At 43.7% G+C, this 16,347-nt stretch overlaps 1 protein-coding gene across 1 annotated transcript in view; it reads right to left on the minus strand.

Annotated features, from left to right (window-relative positions):
• dpy19l3 (dpy-19 like C-mannosyltransferase 3) overlaps positions 1–16,347 on the minus strand; it is a gene marked incomplete at its 5' end in the record, with an annotated part of 81,194 nt that overhangs the window by 24,627 nt on the left and 40,220 nt on the right. Inside the window, 3 exons of the mRNA XM_080729199.1 lie at positions 9,884–9,966; positions 10,967–11,023; positions 12,921–13,032. Of these exons, the coding sequence (XP_080585325.1) occupies positions 9,884–9,966; positions 10,967–11,023; positions 12,921–13,032 (252 nt within the window). The remainder of the gene's footprint in view (positions 1–9,883; positions 9,967–10,966; positions 11,024–12,920; positions 13,033–16,347) is intronic.

Below are 16,347 nucleotides of genomic sequence, written 5' to 3' on the forward strand. Positions count from 1 at the left end.
ACATACGCACGCTCCAGTGAATGTGTACATATCCGTGCCCATTACCGTCTCTCTGTGTGCGATAATTTGGCCTTTTGACCCGCAATAAAATTCTCTCATTCTCTCCCCCTCGCGCTCTTGCTCTGTGGGTGGTTGAATTTAATTACCCCCCCATCCCAGTGAGAATAGTCCACCTTCTCCAACCTGATTTACATTTAATTTCACATTTATATTCTAATATGTAAATGCCAGAAGGCACTGCCATACACCCCACTGACATTATAAAAATGGTATAATGACATTAATTTATAAGGTACACGGGGGAAGAAGACTCCTCCATCGTTGTACACATTGCCAGGTTTCTCTCATGTGCACCTTTTTTTTATATATATTTTTTATCCCACGGTTTTTGCAACCCATTTTTCTCACCCGGTGACTACCTAACCTGTAGTCCTGGTTTCCGCTCTCCCCCTGCCGCGCCAGGGGACATTGGGGAGCACCCGGCTGGCTAGGGGGAGGTAGTATAGAAACCAGGACTACTGCATGTTTTTGTGTGGGGGGCCTATGCCCAAGGAGACACGGGGAGAACATGCAAACTCACCACAGAGAGGCCCTATCGCCAACCCCACCTAGGGTGTGGGTGCTGATGACGCGGGTGGAGGAACACGCCCCCAGCGCCCACAGCTTCCCCCGGCGGGAATCGAACCCAGGACCTTCTAACTGTGAGGCGAAGTGCTAACCACAGCACCACCGTGCCCACCTCATGTGCACATTTGCGTGCATAAGGATGCACCTGTGTCCTTAGCACAAGCATGTCAGTTGATGGCAGATACTGTATCGGCTGCTTTTCACTGTTGTACGGACAACAGTTGAAATGCAGTCACAGACAACATAGGTTCGGGAGTAGAGACCTCACACTGATTATCACAGCCACTCCCCCGCTCATTCATCTCATGAGTCCACACACCTTCTATCACAGCCACTCCCCCGCTCTCAATCATCTTATCAAACCTGCCTCCTCTTATCGGCCTGCAGCCAATCCCCGCTGTAATCACCACAGTATAAATACACCTGCGAGCTATCACTTAGTCGTTCCTACTACTAACGTGGTCTGGAACAAACCCTCCATCCACCCCAACAAACACCCCCCTTTTTTCTATATTTTTTCTCTACTTCTTCCAGGAACCCAGGGGGCATTGTCGGAGGAGAGACAGCCTTTCCAATGAACCATCGATAGACTACACCCCCACCCTGAGTCTCACCCTACCTGGGTTCCTCATAGTACACAATCACATCCACCCCTTATCGTTCAATAAACCCATTAAACTTTATTCAGTTGTGAGGTCTCTTACTAGTGAACTCTCTGCCTATGGGCCGAAGTCCAGACTGATACAGCGGAGGAACAAGATAAGACAGAGCTTCTCTTCTTCCCAGCTAGGTCCTGCCCCATGCAGGATCTCACTAGTTCCATTAACGCCCTGGTGACTTCGGTTCAACCTGCTAAGCACCTTGGTGTGGTCCTGGACAGCCAGCTATCATTCAAGGCACACATTGCATCAGTCACCCGATCCTGTAGGTTCACACTCTATAACATCCATAGAATCAGACCCCTCCTCACCCAGGAGTCAGCCCAGCTCCTCATCCAGACATCAGTCATATCAAAACTCGACTACTGTAACTCTCTCCTCACTGGGGGCGCATACCACATATAAGGGGCTAATGCAGCCTGGCGGCGTGTCGCGGGTTCGAGTCCTTTGCGTGTCACTCCCCATCTCTCTCTCCCTGTTTCCTGTCCTATCTTCACTGTAATACTATCAATAAAGGCAGAAAAGCTAAATAAATAAAACTAAATAAAAGACCTGCAACCAGCTTATAGCTCGTTGCATTGGCGCAAACTTACGGCAGCGCAGGTGATTGTTTCTTATTTTGGAAGCGCAGCGCATTGTGAACCCACATCGCATAATCCAAACAAACAATCAACCCATTGATTGCAATCAAAATCCATTAAATCTCACTCACTATCTAGGTGACAAAGTTGAAAAAATTATGAATGAATATATTATCCATAATATATAATTATATCCAATGGATACAAAATAAAGGTTTATGTCAGCTGATAAATATTCTAAAAAACCTTCTCATGTAAGAATATCCAATTGGAGCTCAGAGAAAGAGAGAGAGAGTGAGCGAGAGAGAGAGAGAGAGAGAGAGTGAGCGAGAGAGAGAGAGAGAGAGAGTGAGCGAGAGAGAGAGAGAGAGAGAGAGAGAGTGAGCGAGAGAGAGAGAGAGAGAGAGAGAGAGTGAGCGAGAGAGAGAGAGAGAGAGAGAGTGAGCGAGAGAGAGAGAGAGAGAGAGAGAGAGAGTGAGCGAGAGAGAGAGAGAGAGAGAGAGTGAAGGAGAGAGAGAGAGAGAGAGAGAGAGAGAGTGAAGGAGAGAGAGAGAGAGAGAGAGAGAGAGTGAAGGAGAGAGAGAGAGAGAGAGAGAGAGAGAGAGAGAGAGTGAAGGAGAGAGAGAGAGAGAGAGAGAGAGAGAGAGAGAGCGCATGGATGCGCATGATGAACACGTCTTCCTCACATCTAAACTAATACCTGTGATTCAAATTTTACACAATCCGCAAAAGTGTGACTGTTAATTCCTTGTGTAAATGATGTTTGTATCACCAGTTAGGCTAATCAAAGACAATGATTATGGCTGTGTTCTGCGTTCACTCCTAACCGCCCCACATTGTTCAGTTAACATTCATTCATCCATAAAGCACGCAATTCCGGACCGATTGCTATAATTCTATGTTCTCTGTAATCACAATCAGCCAAGTGTTGTAGTTAATTCAGTGTATCAAATATGATTTCATTCACAGTCATTCACGGGCCATGAATATACGTGTCAGACCTTATCGCGCGGGGTGCAGAGAGAGACAGGGAGATAGAAGCACCTGTCTCAAATAACCTGCCAACGAGCAATGAGCATGTGCACATTAAACTGATCAGTAAAGATATCACGTTAGGCTACGACGGTTTATTTGGCAGCAGCAAGTCAACTTATGGATACCTTCCATTTCCATCAATGTGCTGCTTGGTGAGCAGAGATATTTTGTCTCCCCCCCACACACACACGTCTCCATTATATCTCATTATCAAGCTGCTAGACTTTAAGCTTTATGTGCATCGCTGCTGTAGAAAAAACTTCCTGCGAGTCTTCTGATCTCCACCATTAACACATTGGATGCCTTTTACTCTGAGCCTCTGAGTGATTCAATCATTGTTTAATCATGAGCACCCAGTGTGTTTTAAGGAATGCACCCGCCTACGCCTACCACAAGGGGCAAGGATCCTGCGTGTAAGTTGAGTTGAGAGAGTTCATATGAACAGCCGTTAGTTTCTCTGTTTCCCCAGTGCTGGTGTTAGAATATGACTCTCTATTCCAGTGGATGGGTTTTCCTGATCTTTTACACTTGATTATTTTTATTACCTTATTAATAACCATTATCATAAATACTTTATTCCAGTCGCTAGTTTAAAGTCTTCTTTCAATCACCATGATATGCGTTTGGTTAAATTATGGTCCCATGTATTTTAAAATGTATGATAAAGTCAGGTATGCTGGGGGCATGGATAGCTTGATTGACAAGCTCCCAACCAATAGCATTTATTGAACCACCCCCTGCTCTGTACCAACTACCAACCAATAGAATGTTGGTTTCATTCTCATTTTAGGACAGGATGTAGAAAGATGTCAGAGTGCAGGCTTGCCATGGCATATAGGCTTCATTTACCACCTGTAGAGTATATGGGCTGTACGTTCATTTTTATGGTCTATGGCAGGGGTCTTCAACAGGGGGTCCGGGACCCCTAGCGGTCCTCAGAGTTACTACCAAAATCTTTGTGTGATAGAAACTTTTTTCTCCTTTTTTACTACTCCCTAGCGTCCATATTCTGAGAACTTTAGCCAAAAATAGCAGATCTACAAGCTCACAACGCCTCGCGCTGAGCTTGTAGATCGGCTATTTTCAAAGAGCTTTGATGTATGAGGGAAAGGTCAAGTTTATTAAGTATTCAAGTATTCAAGACGGTTCAAGTGGTTAAATATCTGAAAACACAAATTGACATGAATCTAAAATACACAGATGATTGTGCTGTCAAAAAATGAAACTATATGGAATCTAAGGTTGTGGGGGTCCCTGCTTCATCTCTCTCTCAACTAAGGGGTCCTTGGCCTGAAAACGTTGAAGACCCCTGGTCTATGGGCTGCCGTGGACGCAACCTGTTCAAAATGTGATGGCAGCCGACACTTAATGGAACACCCAAAACACACCCATGGAAAATTCAGGGCCGTTTAGTGCCTAGCGCCGGTGTTGCACTTGTCGCTAGGCACATTTTAGCGTAGACTACATATCAACCTTGCACTGGACACCTCCACAGCGCGAGTTAAGACTTAATTAGCGCCAGGCGTTGATCCTCAAAATCGGGCCCAGAGAGTGTCAAAAGGGATCTGTACGTCCCATATGTAGCAGGGCGACTCACCACCTCAGCCCGATGGCCTCAAAAGTCTAATATCTCCCTTGGTCCATAGGTATGTCATTTTGGTATAGTGGTTAAGATGTTGGACTTCCTGGGAGACCCGGGTTCGAATCCCAGGCGTTACATATATAGATAACGGAATAGATGGGTCATAAACATCCACAGTCATCGATCAACTCTCGAGCAACCGATGTCGGGCTGTCCGCATAGCCCTCAAGTGCAAATCGCTGCAGCTATGCGGACAGCACAACCCATCATCGGATGTGAGCTTCCCTCCATTCAAGACATGTCTATGACAAACGGTGTGACAACAAAGCTTGCAGGCCTGACCCTAGCATTGTTCCAGATGCTAACACATGGCCAGTAGCTCCGTAGCCACAGAGCCACCAGCAGTAGGCTGATAGTGGCAGCCCCTGGACAAATGAACAGAGCAGGGAAGAGTATAACAATAAACGTGGGAAACGGTAATCCTGAGGCTTTGCATTGCTACTGGGTTTAGTTCACACGAGGACATAAAACGTACAGGATCCGTCTTCACTGACATACCTCTGGAGAATGCACACAACACACACACACACCCCTACACACGCGCACACACACACACACACACACACACACACACACGCGAATGCAGCCGATTTATGCAATTTAAGAAATTATAAAATGCAGGCTGACAAGTGTAGGTGTGTGTGTGCGTGTGTGTGTGCGCGCGTGTGTAGGGGTGTGTGTGTTTGTGTATGTGCATGCGCGTGCGAACGAGCGTGTGTGTGCAAGCGTGTGCGATCGCGTGCCAACTATGAAAATGTTGACAATGCGGGATGGCAGGACAAAAACAGGTCTTGGATGAAAGCTTAATATTCAAACAAACATTCAGTTGTCTTAATTGTTAAAAGAAACACACAAACATTTTTGGATTTATTCTGCATGACTAAGCATCAAGAACACAACAATAGATTGAGAACAAAGCAGGGGAAATTAATTGCATGCTTTAGACAACGTTCCAATGATAAGAAATATCTGGGTTGATGGCTGAGCTTCAGAAAGACGCACTGGGAGTGTTTGCGCGTGTGTGCGTGCGTGTGTGCGCGTGCGTGCGTGTGTGTGTGTGTGTGTGTGTGTGTGTAGGGCTGGATGAAAGAAAGAAACACATGAATCACAGACCAGAAGACAAAGCAAGACAGAGATGAGAAAGGGAGAGAGGAAATTGGGAGGGGGTGGAGAGAGAGACAGAGAGAGAGAGAGAAAGAGAGAGAGAGAGTACATTGCAGCCTAGACAGAACTACCGATGCAACTTTAAAAATTGCACACTCAAAACTATAACTCAGCGACAGAGGGAGTGTAACCACTGAAGACTGATATTGATTTATTGAATTCCCATTTAGAACCTAGTATCAGCCTACAGCCATACCGCCGCTTCCTAGGATGAATTGTCAACTTACTGTAGGTTTAAGAACGCATACTCATTATCATATTAACCTTAAGGCCTTCATATTTTCCACGCCTTAAAGGAGTAGTTCACCCCCAAAATGACTTTTTTTCTATTGATTACTCATGCCATGGAGAGTAGAGTTCAATAATATTTTTAGTTTTTTGTCACATTCCTAAGACAAAAATGTGATAACAATAAATTTACCCCCATTCATTTCGGATGGTGACCCGTTTCGAAACGGGTCACCATCCGGAATCAATGGGGGTAAATTTACTCAAATCAAATTTTTGTCTTAGGAATGTCACAAAAACCAAAAAATATTATTGAACTCTACTCTCCATGGCGTGACTAATCAATAGAAAAAAAGTCATTTTGGGGGTGAACTACTCCTTTAAGGTCAAGGATCATGGAGGACAGCGGGGAGAGTTGCTGTTTATGTCACAAAACAGTTTTAAAGGCTTCAGGCACTTCAAAGTGAGCACTAAAAGAAGCTTTTGGAGATGTAAAAGAAACCAGAAATATATTCTGTAAACACAAGCATATTCTCTGTTCCTCATTAAAGTGTCATTTTCAAGAAATGTCCCATGATTCCTTCGTATGAAACAAAAGTACCTCTTCTGGGTGAGGAGTCGGAGTAACACGATCCCCCTGCTTAAACCATCTAGACCAGGAATGCATTATTACGCATTATTGTATGGTTTAACTATTGAAAAATAGCAGATATACAAGCTCACAGCGCGGCACGAGTGCAGCAAGTCTTTGAAAATTTTGACCCGATTCTGTAAGTGTCGTCTAAATCCTTCTAAGGTTTTTTGAAAAACCTATGTTTCTATGTCAGTGGTTCTCAAACTTTTTCATGTCAAGGACCCCCAAAATTATATGTATTTGGCACCGGACCGCCATCTCAAAATATTTAGTTCCAGGGACCACCGGAAACAAAATTTGAGTTACAAATGTTCGCTCTAAAAATAAATATATTCAAATATTTGTTTTACCATATTTTCTTTTACGATTTTTCTGAATTTTTCAAAAAATAGCAGATCTACAAGCTCTTGTATATCTGCTATTTTTCAATAGCTAAAGTCTAAAATAATTCCCGTTCTAAACGGCTTAATGCTTTCATCAGGAATGTAATTAGTGCGGCAGCAAGAAGCTTAGCGCTCCGCCCCACGCTCAGCCCTCGCCAAGGTAACTCTAGGCGGGCCCTAATCCTCAGAGCCTAATGGGATTAAACCCAGAGGGAAAGTAACCCATGTCATCTCTTTGCAAACTGAGAACGCGCGCACGCACACGCACGGAGGAACGCACGACTACGCACAAAAATTGACTCCCCTCCCTCCGTCTCTCTCTCTCTCTCTCTCCGTCTCTATAGTCCATGGGCCAGACGAGATGTCGGTATCAAAAAGGTGGCAAAGGTTATCATGCATTTTATAAAAGCTCTATATCAGTAGATTATATTTTGGTATGATAACCCTTTCTTAGACCCAGCTAAATTGGTGTTATCAGCCGCTAGAGTTGGTGCCCCATTAACTTTACATTACAGGGGAAAAATCAAAAAAATAATCTGCTTTTAGTAGCATAAGAGGGGTCAAACTAGGGGTTTGTCATGATGCCGAATCCATTGCAAGCATTTGTTTTGCACAAAAAACATTCCTTGGGCTATAAATGGCCTCAGAAGACAATGCATGTATGGGTGTGCATTCATGTTAGTCAGAGGCCTTAGGGTTTTATTTCTCGTGCTAATCAGTCTAAAAGCGCCAAATTTTGCACAGATGTAGCCCAGGGCATGCTCTAATGATTTAGCTTGGGTGCCCGAGTCGGTGACCTTCGGGGTCGCCACAGCTCCAGAAAAACAATGGTTTAGTGATGAAAAGTGATGAGTCATCACTTTTCAGAGTTTTGTGGATGTTTTCTGGAGCCCGAAGGTCACCGACTCGGGCGCCCTAGCTAAATCATTAGAGCATACCCTGGGCTACATCTGTGCAAAATTTGGCGCTTTTAGACTGATTAGCATGAGAAATAAAACCTTAAGGCCTCCGACTAACATGAATGCACACCCATACATGCATCATCTTCTGAGGCCATTTATAGCCCAAGGAATGTTTTTTGTGCAAAACAGATGCTTGCAATGGATTCGGCATCATGAAAACCCCCTAGTTTGACCCCTCTTATGCTACTAAAAGCAGATTAATTGTTTTACCTTTTTTCCTGTAATGTAATGTTAATGGGACACCAACTCTAGCGGCTGATAACACCAATTTAGCTGGGTCTAAGAAAGGGTTATCATACCAAAATATAATCTACTGATATAGAGCTTTTATAAAATGCATGATAACCTTTGCCACCTTTTTGATACCGACATCTCGTCTGGCCCATGGACTACTATGAGCTCTGTTTCTTTCAGGCGGAGCGGCGAGATAGGCGGGACATGTAGGCACGCAGCGCGCCGCACGGGCTCGGGACCACGCGCACGTATGACACATACGTTCCCCCACGCAGGCCTGATTAGCACATTATCCAACATCTTTTGTACAGACAAACGCACATGCGGGCAAACATGCGTAATGCAATATGCATGACAGCGCCGCTAGTGAACATTTACATTTCACGATGGTTTACGTTTTGAAAATGACTTGCAAATCAGTATAGATGTGCTCTTCCTGATGCCCTAATTCATCACAAATCCAATGCGATAGCCGGCGTCTGACGGCCGCACACAGATACAGCGTGTATGAAAACGCGCATGAAGCGCCCCGCATTGAGGAGCCAAGGCAAATCATTGCTTCGCAGCAGATTCCCATCAGGCTGATGGTCTGATGAAGAAGCCTGGGCACAGAGGCTCTGAGGTGGGCTACAGCGCTGCCAACAGCTGGGTCCTCGGCACCACCCCCATGTCTTATTCATGGCGGCCTATCGGCTCTCGTCGCTCGTCAGCCCCCGCAATCTGCCGCAGATACACACACGCGCGCGTCAAGGACCCCATAACTCTGCATGCACGCGCGTGCGCGTACACACACACACACACACACACACACACACACACACACACACACACACACACACACACACACACACACACACACACACAACAGGGATCAGGGGCATTAAGAAAAGGCAAACTCGATCCTTGGAAACAAGCTTTCTGTTGGGTTCGACGTGTGTTGTGTGTTAGCGGCAGTGTTGGAGGCGGTCTGTTCACACTTCTACTGTCAGGCAGGCAACAAACAGACTAAAGTACGGCATCCACAGCCTGGACATTTGGGTTCCTGAACCGGCGCTGAGCCCTGTTACACTGCTCCGTATGAATATTCACCCAGTATACCTTAAAATGCAAATGTTCTTGTTATTTTCATTCTTTGCCGTGGAAACATTGCACAAAAGAACTTCACCCACTCCTTTATACTTGTGGTGTAAAATTGTAATGTAAACATAACACTGAGCAGGGACGTGCAGAGAATGTTAGAGAGGCAGGGGCTGACATTTCTAAAAGGGCCTTTTGGTGAAAATATTGAAAATAGCAGACCTCCGAGCTCACAACGCGTCGCGCTGTGACGCGTTGTGAGCTTGGAGGTCGGCTATTTTCAATGCTTGACTTCTACACAGAGAGGGCAATTCTTTCAACATAAGATGCTGCATTAAAGTTCAGGAGAGTTTGGACAAGGCAATTCTCTTGAATGCTGCCTTCAGGCATGGCATGGAAAGGGGGCATTTGCGTTTCTTTCACCTTAGTAAAAACTGCATTCATTGTCTTGAGAAGGCACTTTTTACAGATGGATAAAAGGGCAGGGGCTCAAGCCCCTTGTGATATCTATGTGTGCACGTGCCTGACACCGAGTTTGAGGCGTGTGCTGGGTCGGTTGGAGAGAGTGTATGCAAGTATGTAGTATGTACTGTATATGAACGTATGTTCTGCATGCATGTACCGTGTGTACTGTATGCACGCGTCATGCACATGTACCTGATCCAGGTCATCAACTCCACGGTGTCAGGATCGTAGAACTCTCTGAGCTCCGACACCTCCTCCATCAACCTGGGCCAGAACTATAGCGAGAGAGGAGACATCCAGATAGATATGAGGAGATGTCAAGGGAGGGAAGGAGATGTCGGGAGAGAGAAGGAGAGATATGGAGAGAGGGAATGAGATATATGGAGAAAGAGGAGATATTAATAGACAAAAGGAGATATGGAAAGGACAGCGAGATAGAAAAGGAGGCAGGGGCGTCAATTGGGTATGGCAGGGGTATGCAGCTGCCATACCCTGGGTCCAGAGGGGAAAATAAAAGTTACTTTTAAATATAAATCCATGAATGTCTCTTTGTCTATCTGTGCTGGTTATTATGTTGTTAAATTACTGTAAAATAACTACAAATGCAAAATTTAACAAAATGGTCACTTTAACAAGGTATATATTATCCACACTTTTATTCTCCCCATCTTGAAAAAAATTGCATATTCCCAGGTTCCGCAGGTCAGCTGCACAGGTGCAATGCATTATTGTTAATTGTGGCACGTTTACTAACATGCCAAGTTTAGCTGCACTTGAACAACCATAGAAACGGGGGGGAAAATAAAATGTACTTCTTAAAATAAATGTATCATGCCTCTTGCCAGTCATGTTGCCATACCTTAGCTTTTTCTGAACAGACGCGGAGGAGGCACAGACACAGTAAAAGGAAGAATTGTTCCCACAGAACGTAAAGCACAACATCAATCCAAACTAAATCTTAGCGGGCCTCTAATTAGCCACAGTCAAAATAACCCGTTGCTTTTGATAAGCCATTCGAACCCATCAAACCGTGAAATAAAAATAACGTGAAAGAATATGATCATTTTCATCTCCATCTGTTTGTCTCATCCCACGATCACATCTTCCTCATTGACTACAGTATATTTTAATGACTGCAAGTCCTCGCATCGTTTTTTTTTTTTCTTTTTCACAGTATAGCACAAACTTCTGTAGTGACACGCACGCACGCACGCACGCACGCACACACACACACACACACACACAATGCAAAGACGAACATAATAACCAGCATACCTTATAATACAGACAACCAATCATCACCAGTGGAACTGTGTATCTGACGAGCCTTATCTGGGAAATTGGAGAGAGAGCGGAAACAGATAATGAGATAAAAGGACTACGATCATGGAATGGGAAAAGACGGGGCAGGAGACAGGGAGCGGAACGGACAGACAGACAGACAGACAGACAGACGGACAGACAGACAGACTGAGACAGAACAGGCAGACTCATGGACGGAAGAGAGCAGAATAATTGGAGCTACTTTGCTCTCCTGTGATGCCATGTCTTCAAGTTGGAACCACAGTGACACCTAGTGGTCTGCGGCGCTATAAGTCAAGTTGAGAGTGAAAAGTTGAGTGTGTGTGGGGGTTCAAACGATGAGATCTATCAGTCTCAGCCAGGAGCAGAGTGCATTAAATGGCAGACGCGTGGATCGATGGCAGAATGGGGTGTGCGGGTCATTACGGGACAACATTTAACAAAAGAAATTAAGGGATTAAAGCTAGAGTTAAATCAGTTAAAACGGTCCTGAAGCAAACATTGGTCGAATAAATTCAACAAAAACAACAAGCACACCAATAGCCTATATGCACAGCAGCCATTTTGGAGAGAGGCTGGGTCTCTTCTCACTTCTCACAGGTGTTACCAACTTAAAGGAGTAGTTCACCACTTTTCAACCTGTCTTCATATAATAGGTCCTCACTAATGTTCATGATAAAATATCACAATTTTTTTCTACTCAGTCCAAGTCTCCTAGGAGAGCTGTGGGAAGTTCAGAATCCATCGTCTTGTGACATCATCATTTTCCAAAAAAAAAAAAAAATTGGCTTCCACTTTAAAATTGCAACTTTTCAGGAATAGAAAGCCTGCAGTTTCTATAAGCTGGATTGGCAATCGATGATGTCACAAGACGATGGGTTTCTGACCTGCCCACAGCCCTCCTCTGAGGAAAAAAAAAAAAAAGCTATTTTTGAGTGAGGACCAATTATATGAACATAGGTTGAAAAGTGGTGGAGTGCCCCTTTAACAATGATACTAATGAAGGCTCTGTTCCATTCTGGTCAAACAGAGTCAGGGTGCTGATATTGTGCACGTTGGCTCACTGGAACACCAGTGGGCCTCAAAGTGTGTTCCAAATGACCCCTTAAAATGTGTGTAACTATGAGAGTGTACAAATAGAACCAAATGGACCAGTAAGGGTGCATTTGGTTCCAGTTGTACACTCTCCGAGTTATGGGGGTCCTTGAAATAAAAGATTTGAGAACCACTGTGCCACATGAAATGGAACAGAGCCTTCATTAGTATCATTGGTAACACCTATGAAGGAAGTGAGAAGAGACCCAACTTCTCTCCAACATGGCTGCTGTACATTGGAGTTTTAATGGCGTAGTGGCGGTCAAATGAAGAAAAAGGCAGCGTCCCGCACGCGATAGGTTGCTCTCCCGTCTTTTCTTCATTCTTTTAACCAAACAACGACGTCTCGCTCGTGTAGGGCTTCATCAAGGTTAGAGGTGGGATGTTCGCGAACGAATCGAGTCGATTGCGAACGAATCGAGTCGATTGACCGGCTCTTTGAAATGAACGATGGGATCCGGTTTGCAGTAAGGAGCTGTACATTCTTTACTTAAGTAAAAGTATCAATACTGCAAGTAGAAGTTCGCAATCAAAATGTACTTGAGTAAAAGTTACACAATTATTGGTATCAAAATGTACTTAAAGTACCAATAGCGGAATGTCCCATTTCACAATATTTTTTTAAATGTAGAAAAATAATTTGAAGTTGAGCTTGGGTTGAGGTGATTTGTACCGGTAATTATAATAATCAAAATCTACAAAGTAACTAGTCACTAAAATGATCCAGTATTTTGAGTGGCTCTTTGAAAGGAACGGATCCCATAGATCCAGCTCACTTCAAAGAGCCATAAATGCCATCCCTAATCAAGTTGTGTGGTGGTGGTGGTGGTACCATGGTTTTGTTGTGGCAGCGGAGCGTGTTGAATAGCAGAGTCCACAGGTCAGGGCCACAGACGCCGTACGCTGCTACCGCACACATATGACCCGTCCAGATGTACTTCATTCTGGTGGTCAGAGAGAGAGAGAGAGAGAGAGAGAGAGAGAGAGAGAGAGAGAGAGAGAGAGAGAGAGAGACAGACAGACAGACAGACAGACAGACAGACAGACAGACAGAGAGACACCTTCAATGAATCCTTTATTGGCAAGCTATTCTATTAAAACATTCTATTTTATTAAAACAGTAGCAGAGCTTTCCGGTATCACACGTGTGAACCCATTAGTATTATTTAAATTCTGTTAGTTGACGTTTTTCAACGTGACCAACATAATAGTGGCTCTAGTCTGGATCAATGCTACGGTACATAAATTAAACCACAACATCCCAACAAAGTCTTCCAGACCTGATTCCATATTAAGTGAACTCTGTTCCGAGGTGAGCTATTACTTCCAGTCCCTCTGGCCATGAGTTCAGCTTCACCTGACCCACTTTGACAACCACACACTCATCTTAACCCATTCAGAACGTGTACCCATTATTGTGTATCATTATTTTATGCTCTAACTATTGAAAAATAGCAGATATATATAGATCTGCTATTTTTGAAATTAGAATTTTGACCCGATTCTATAAGTGTCTTTTGAATCCTTCTAAGGTTTTTTGAAAAACCTGTGTTTCTATGTCAGCAATCTGGCCAGCCGTCGTCAAAGCCGTTCTTGAGAGACTACTATGTCAGTGGTTCTCAAACCTTTTTGTGTGAAGGACCCCCAAAATGATATGTATTTGGCCACGGACCCCCATCTCAAAATATCTAGTTCCAGGGACCCCCCAGAAGCAAAAATTGAGTTACAAACGTTCACTTAAAAAATACATATATTCAAAGATTTGCACACATTTTTACGACTTTTCCAAAAATAGCAGATATAGCAGATCAGATATAGCAGATCAGCAGTGAGCTTGTATATCTGCTATTTTTCAATAGCTAAAGCATTCAATAATTCTAGGCCTAAGTAAGCTATAACATGCATGAGAGATGAGAGAGAGAGAGAGAGAGAGAGAGAGAGAGAGAGAGAGAGAGGCACAGAAGATCACGTCTCATCGTTGAACTTCATTTTATTATCCCACCTGCAAGGGAAATCAATGTTGGGCATTAAGAGCGGGTGTTTGGTAAAGTGAGAGGAGAGTTAAACTAGCAGAAATTCAATCCGTAGCTTGATAGGAATGGATTGGGAAAAGTGGGAGGATTGTATGTCATGTATGTAATATATACTGTGTATGTGTACAGTGGTGGTGTGTTCTAGGTTTACACATTTTTTTCAAAAAAGAACTGCACGTCATACTACGTATATAGCGTAACGGGGTAGAACACACCGCTGTATGTGTGTGTGTCTGTGTGTGTGTGTGTGTGTGTGTGTGTGTGTGTGTGTGTGTGTGTGTGTGTGTGTGTGTGTGTGAGAGAGACGTGTGTGTATATATAGCTGATGATTTGGCTTTTCCATTTCCTACAGCTAAAAGCCAATACAATAATACACTGACTGTGTTAGGTGCTGAGGAAGGCAGCGAGACAGAGAGAGATTAAAAAAGAGAGAATGTGTGCGTGTGTGTGCGTGCGTGCGTGTGTGTATGTGTATGCGTTCGTGCGAGAGAGAGATCTGACAGTTTAACCCATTTTGGCCTACAATTATTGAATGCTTTAACTATTGAAAAATAGCAGATATACAAGCTGACAGCGCACTGCTATTTTTGAAAAATCTTGAAAATGTGTGCAAAGTTTTCAATATATATTTTTCAAAGCAGACTTTTGTAACTCAAATCTCTGCTTCTGGGGGGGTCCCTGGAACAACATATTTTGAGATGGGGGTCTGCGGCCGAAAAAATGAGATTTTGGGGGTCCTTGACATGAAAAAAGTTTGAGAACAGCTGATTTAGAGGAAGGATTTAGAAGTCGGGTCAAAGATCGGGTCAAAGATATTCAAAGACTTGCACACATTTTCACGATTTAAAAAAAAAATAGCAGATCTACAAGCTCGCAGCGCGGCACTCGGTGCCGCGCTGTGAGCTTGTATATCTGCTATTTTTCAATAGTTAAAGCATAAACTAATAGTTAAAGTGGTTCAAATCTAACGCGACTCGGGCGCGTTCCAGGTATTTGAGAGTTTAAGGGAAGAATGGTTAAATTGTTGTTAAAACTTCACTCGGCTGAGGAAGTGAGATCAAAGACCCCGTCCTGAGTCTGGAACGAGTCCAATGAGGAAGGAGATTAAAGAGAGATTAGAATAATCAGCAAAATGAAGACAACGGGGAAAAAGGTGAGCAAAAGCAAAAGTGATGGAACAGAGTGATAGGAAAGAGAAAGAGAGAGACAGACTAGACAGCGGGGAAGAGAGAGCGAAGATTAGTAAGAGAGATGAAGAGGGCTGAGTCTCCCTAAAGACATTTAGAGAAAAGCAGCACCTGAGTGCGCGGCTGTGCGCGCACGGCGAACAAAAGTAAAGCTTCACACAGAAACGAATGTGAATGCGTTTTAATGCATAGGGGAATTCTGACAGAAATTAATGCCTCTTGGCATATTTGGCCGTTCGGACACAATCAGCGTTTTTAGAGAAAGTGCTGAAAGTGCTACGGAGAAGCCGAACCGATGCCGGCGTGCATTAACCCTGCAAGGCCCAGCGTTGCTTTTTGGCAACATTTTTTAAATCATTTTAAAAAAAATGTTATAGTTAGTTTTCCTGTTCTTTTTTCACATTAACATCACTATTAAATCCTACTGTTTAGTATTACAATGCCATTGGCCATGATATTTGCATACAAATACCCCCCACAGGGGCTGACATTCACACCTCCCAGAGAAGTTGAAATTCCAGCGTCTGGACGAACAACTTTTTAACTGAAGCTATTCCTCACTAAAACATAAGTAAAATGCCTGTAATGTATTTTTTCGTGATCATTAGAATGTCTAGAACATGTACATATGTTATTATTGTGAAAAATATCCCCAAAATGCAAATTAGAGCATGATTTATGATTTATGGCTATAAAACCTTACAAAAACATTATTAATTTTTTAACATTACATTTTCCTGTGATTAGGACTCCTACGACAGCATCTGATTTAAAAAAAAAAAATTTGGCCAGTCGAAATTAATTTGGGTCTTGCAGGGTTAAAAGCAATCAAACTTACTTTTGTGAATGCAGTCGTTTCTTTTTATGCCTGAATATAAAAGAAGCATAATGTGAAGCTGGCAGCCATGGCGGCTGCAAAAGTTTGTGGGGATTTTTTTTTTCTTTTGGCGCGAGCCTGAGCAGGTGCGTGCAGGGGTGTCACACCAAATTCTGGGCCCTGGGTACGAGGATTCACTGCGGGCCCCCCATGAATGTTCTT

Source organism: Nannobrachium achirus (assembly GCF_963921795.1).
Source record: "Nannobrachium achirus genome assembly, chromosome: 7".
Taxonomy (NCBI): domain Eukaryota; kingdom Metazoa; phylum Chordata; class Actinopteri; order Myctophiformes; family Myctophidae; genus Nannobrachium; species Nannobrachium achirus.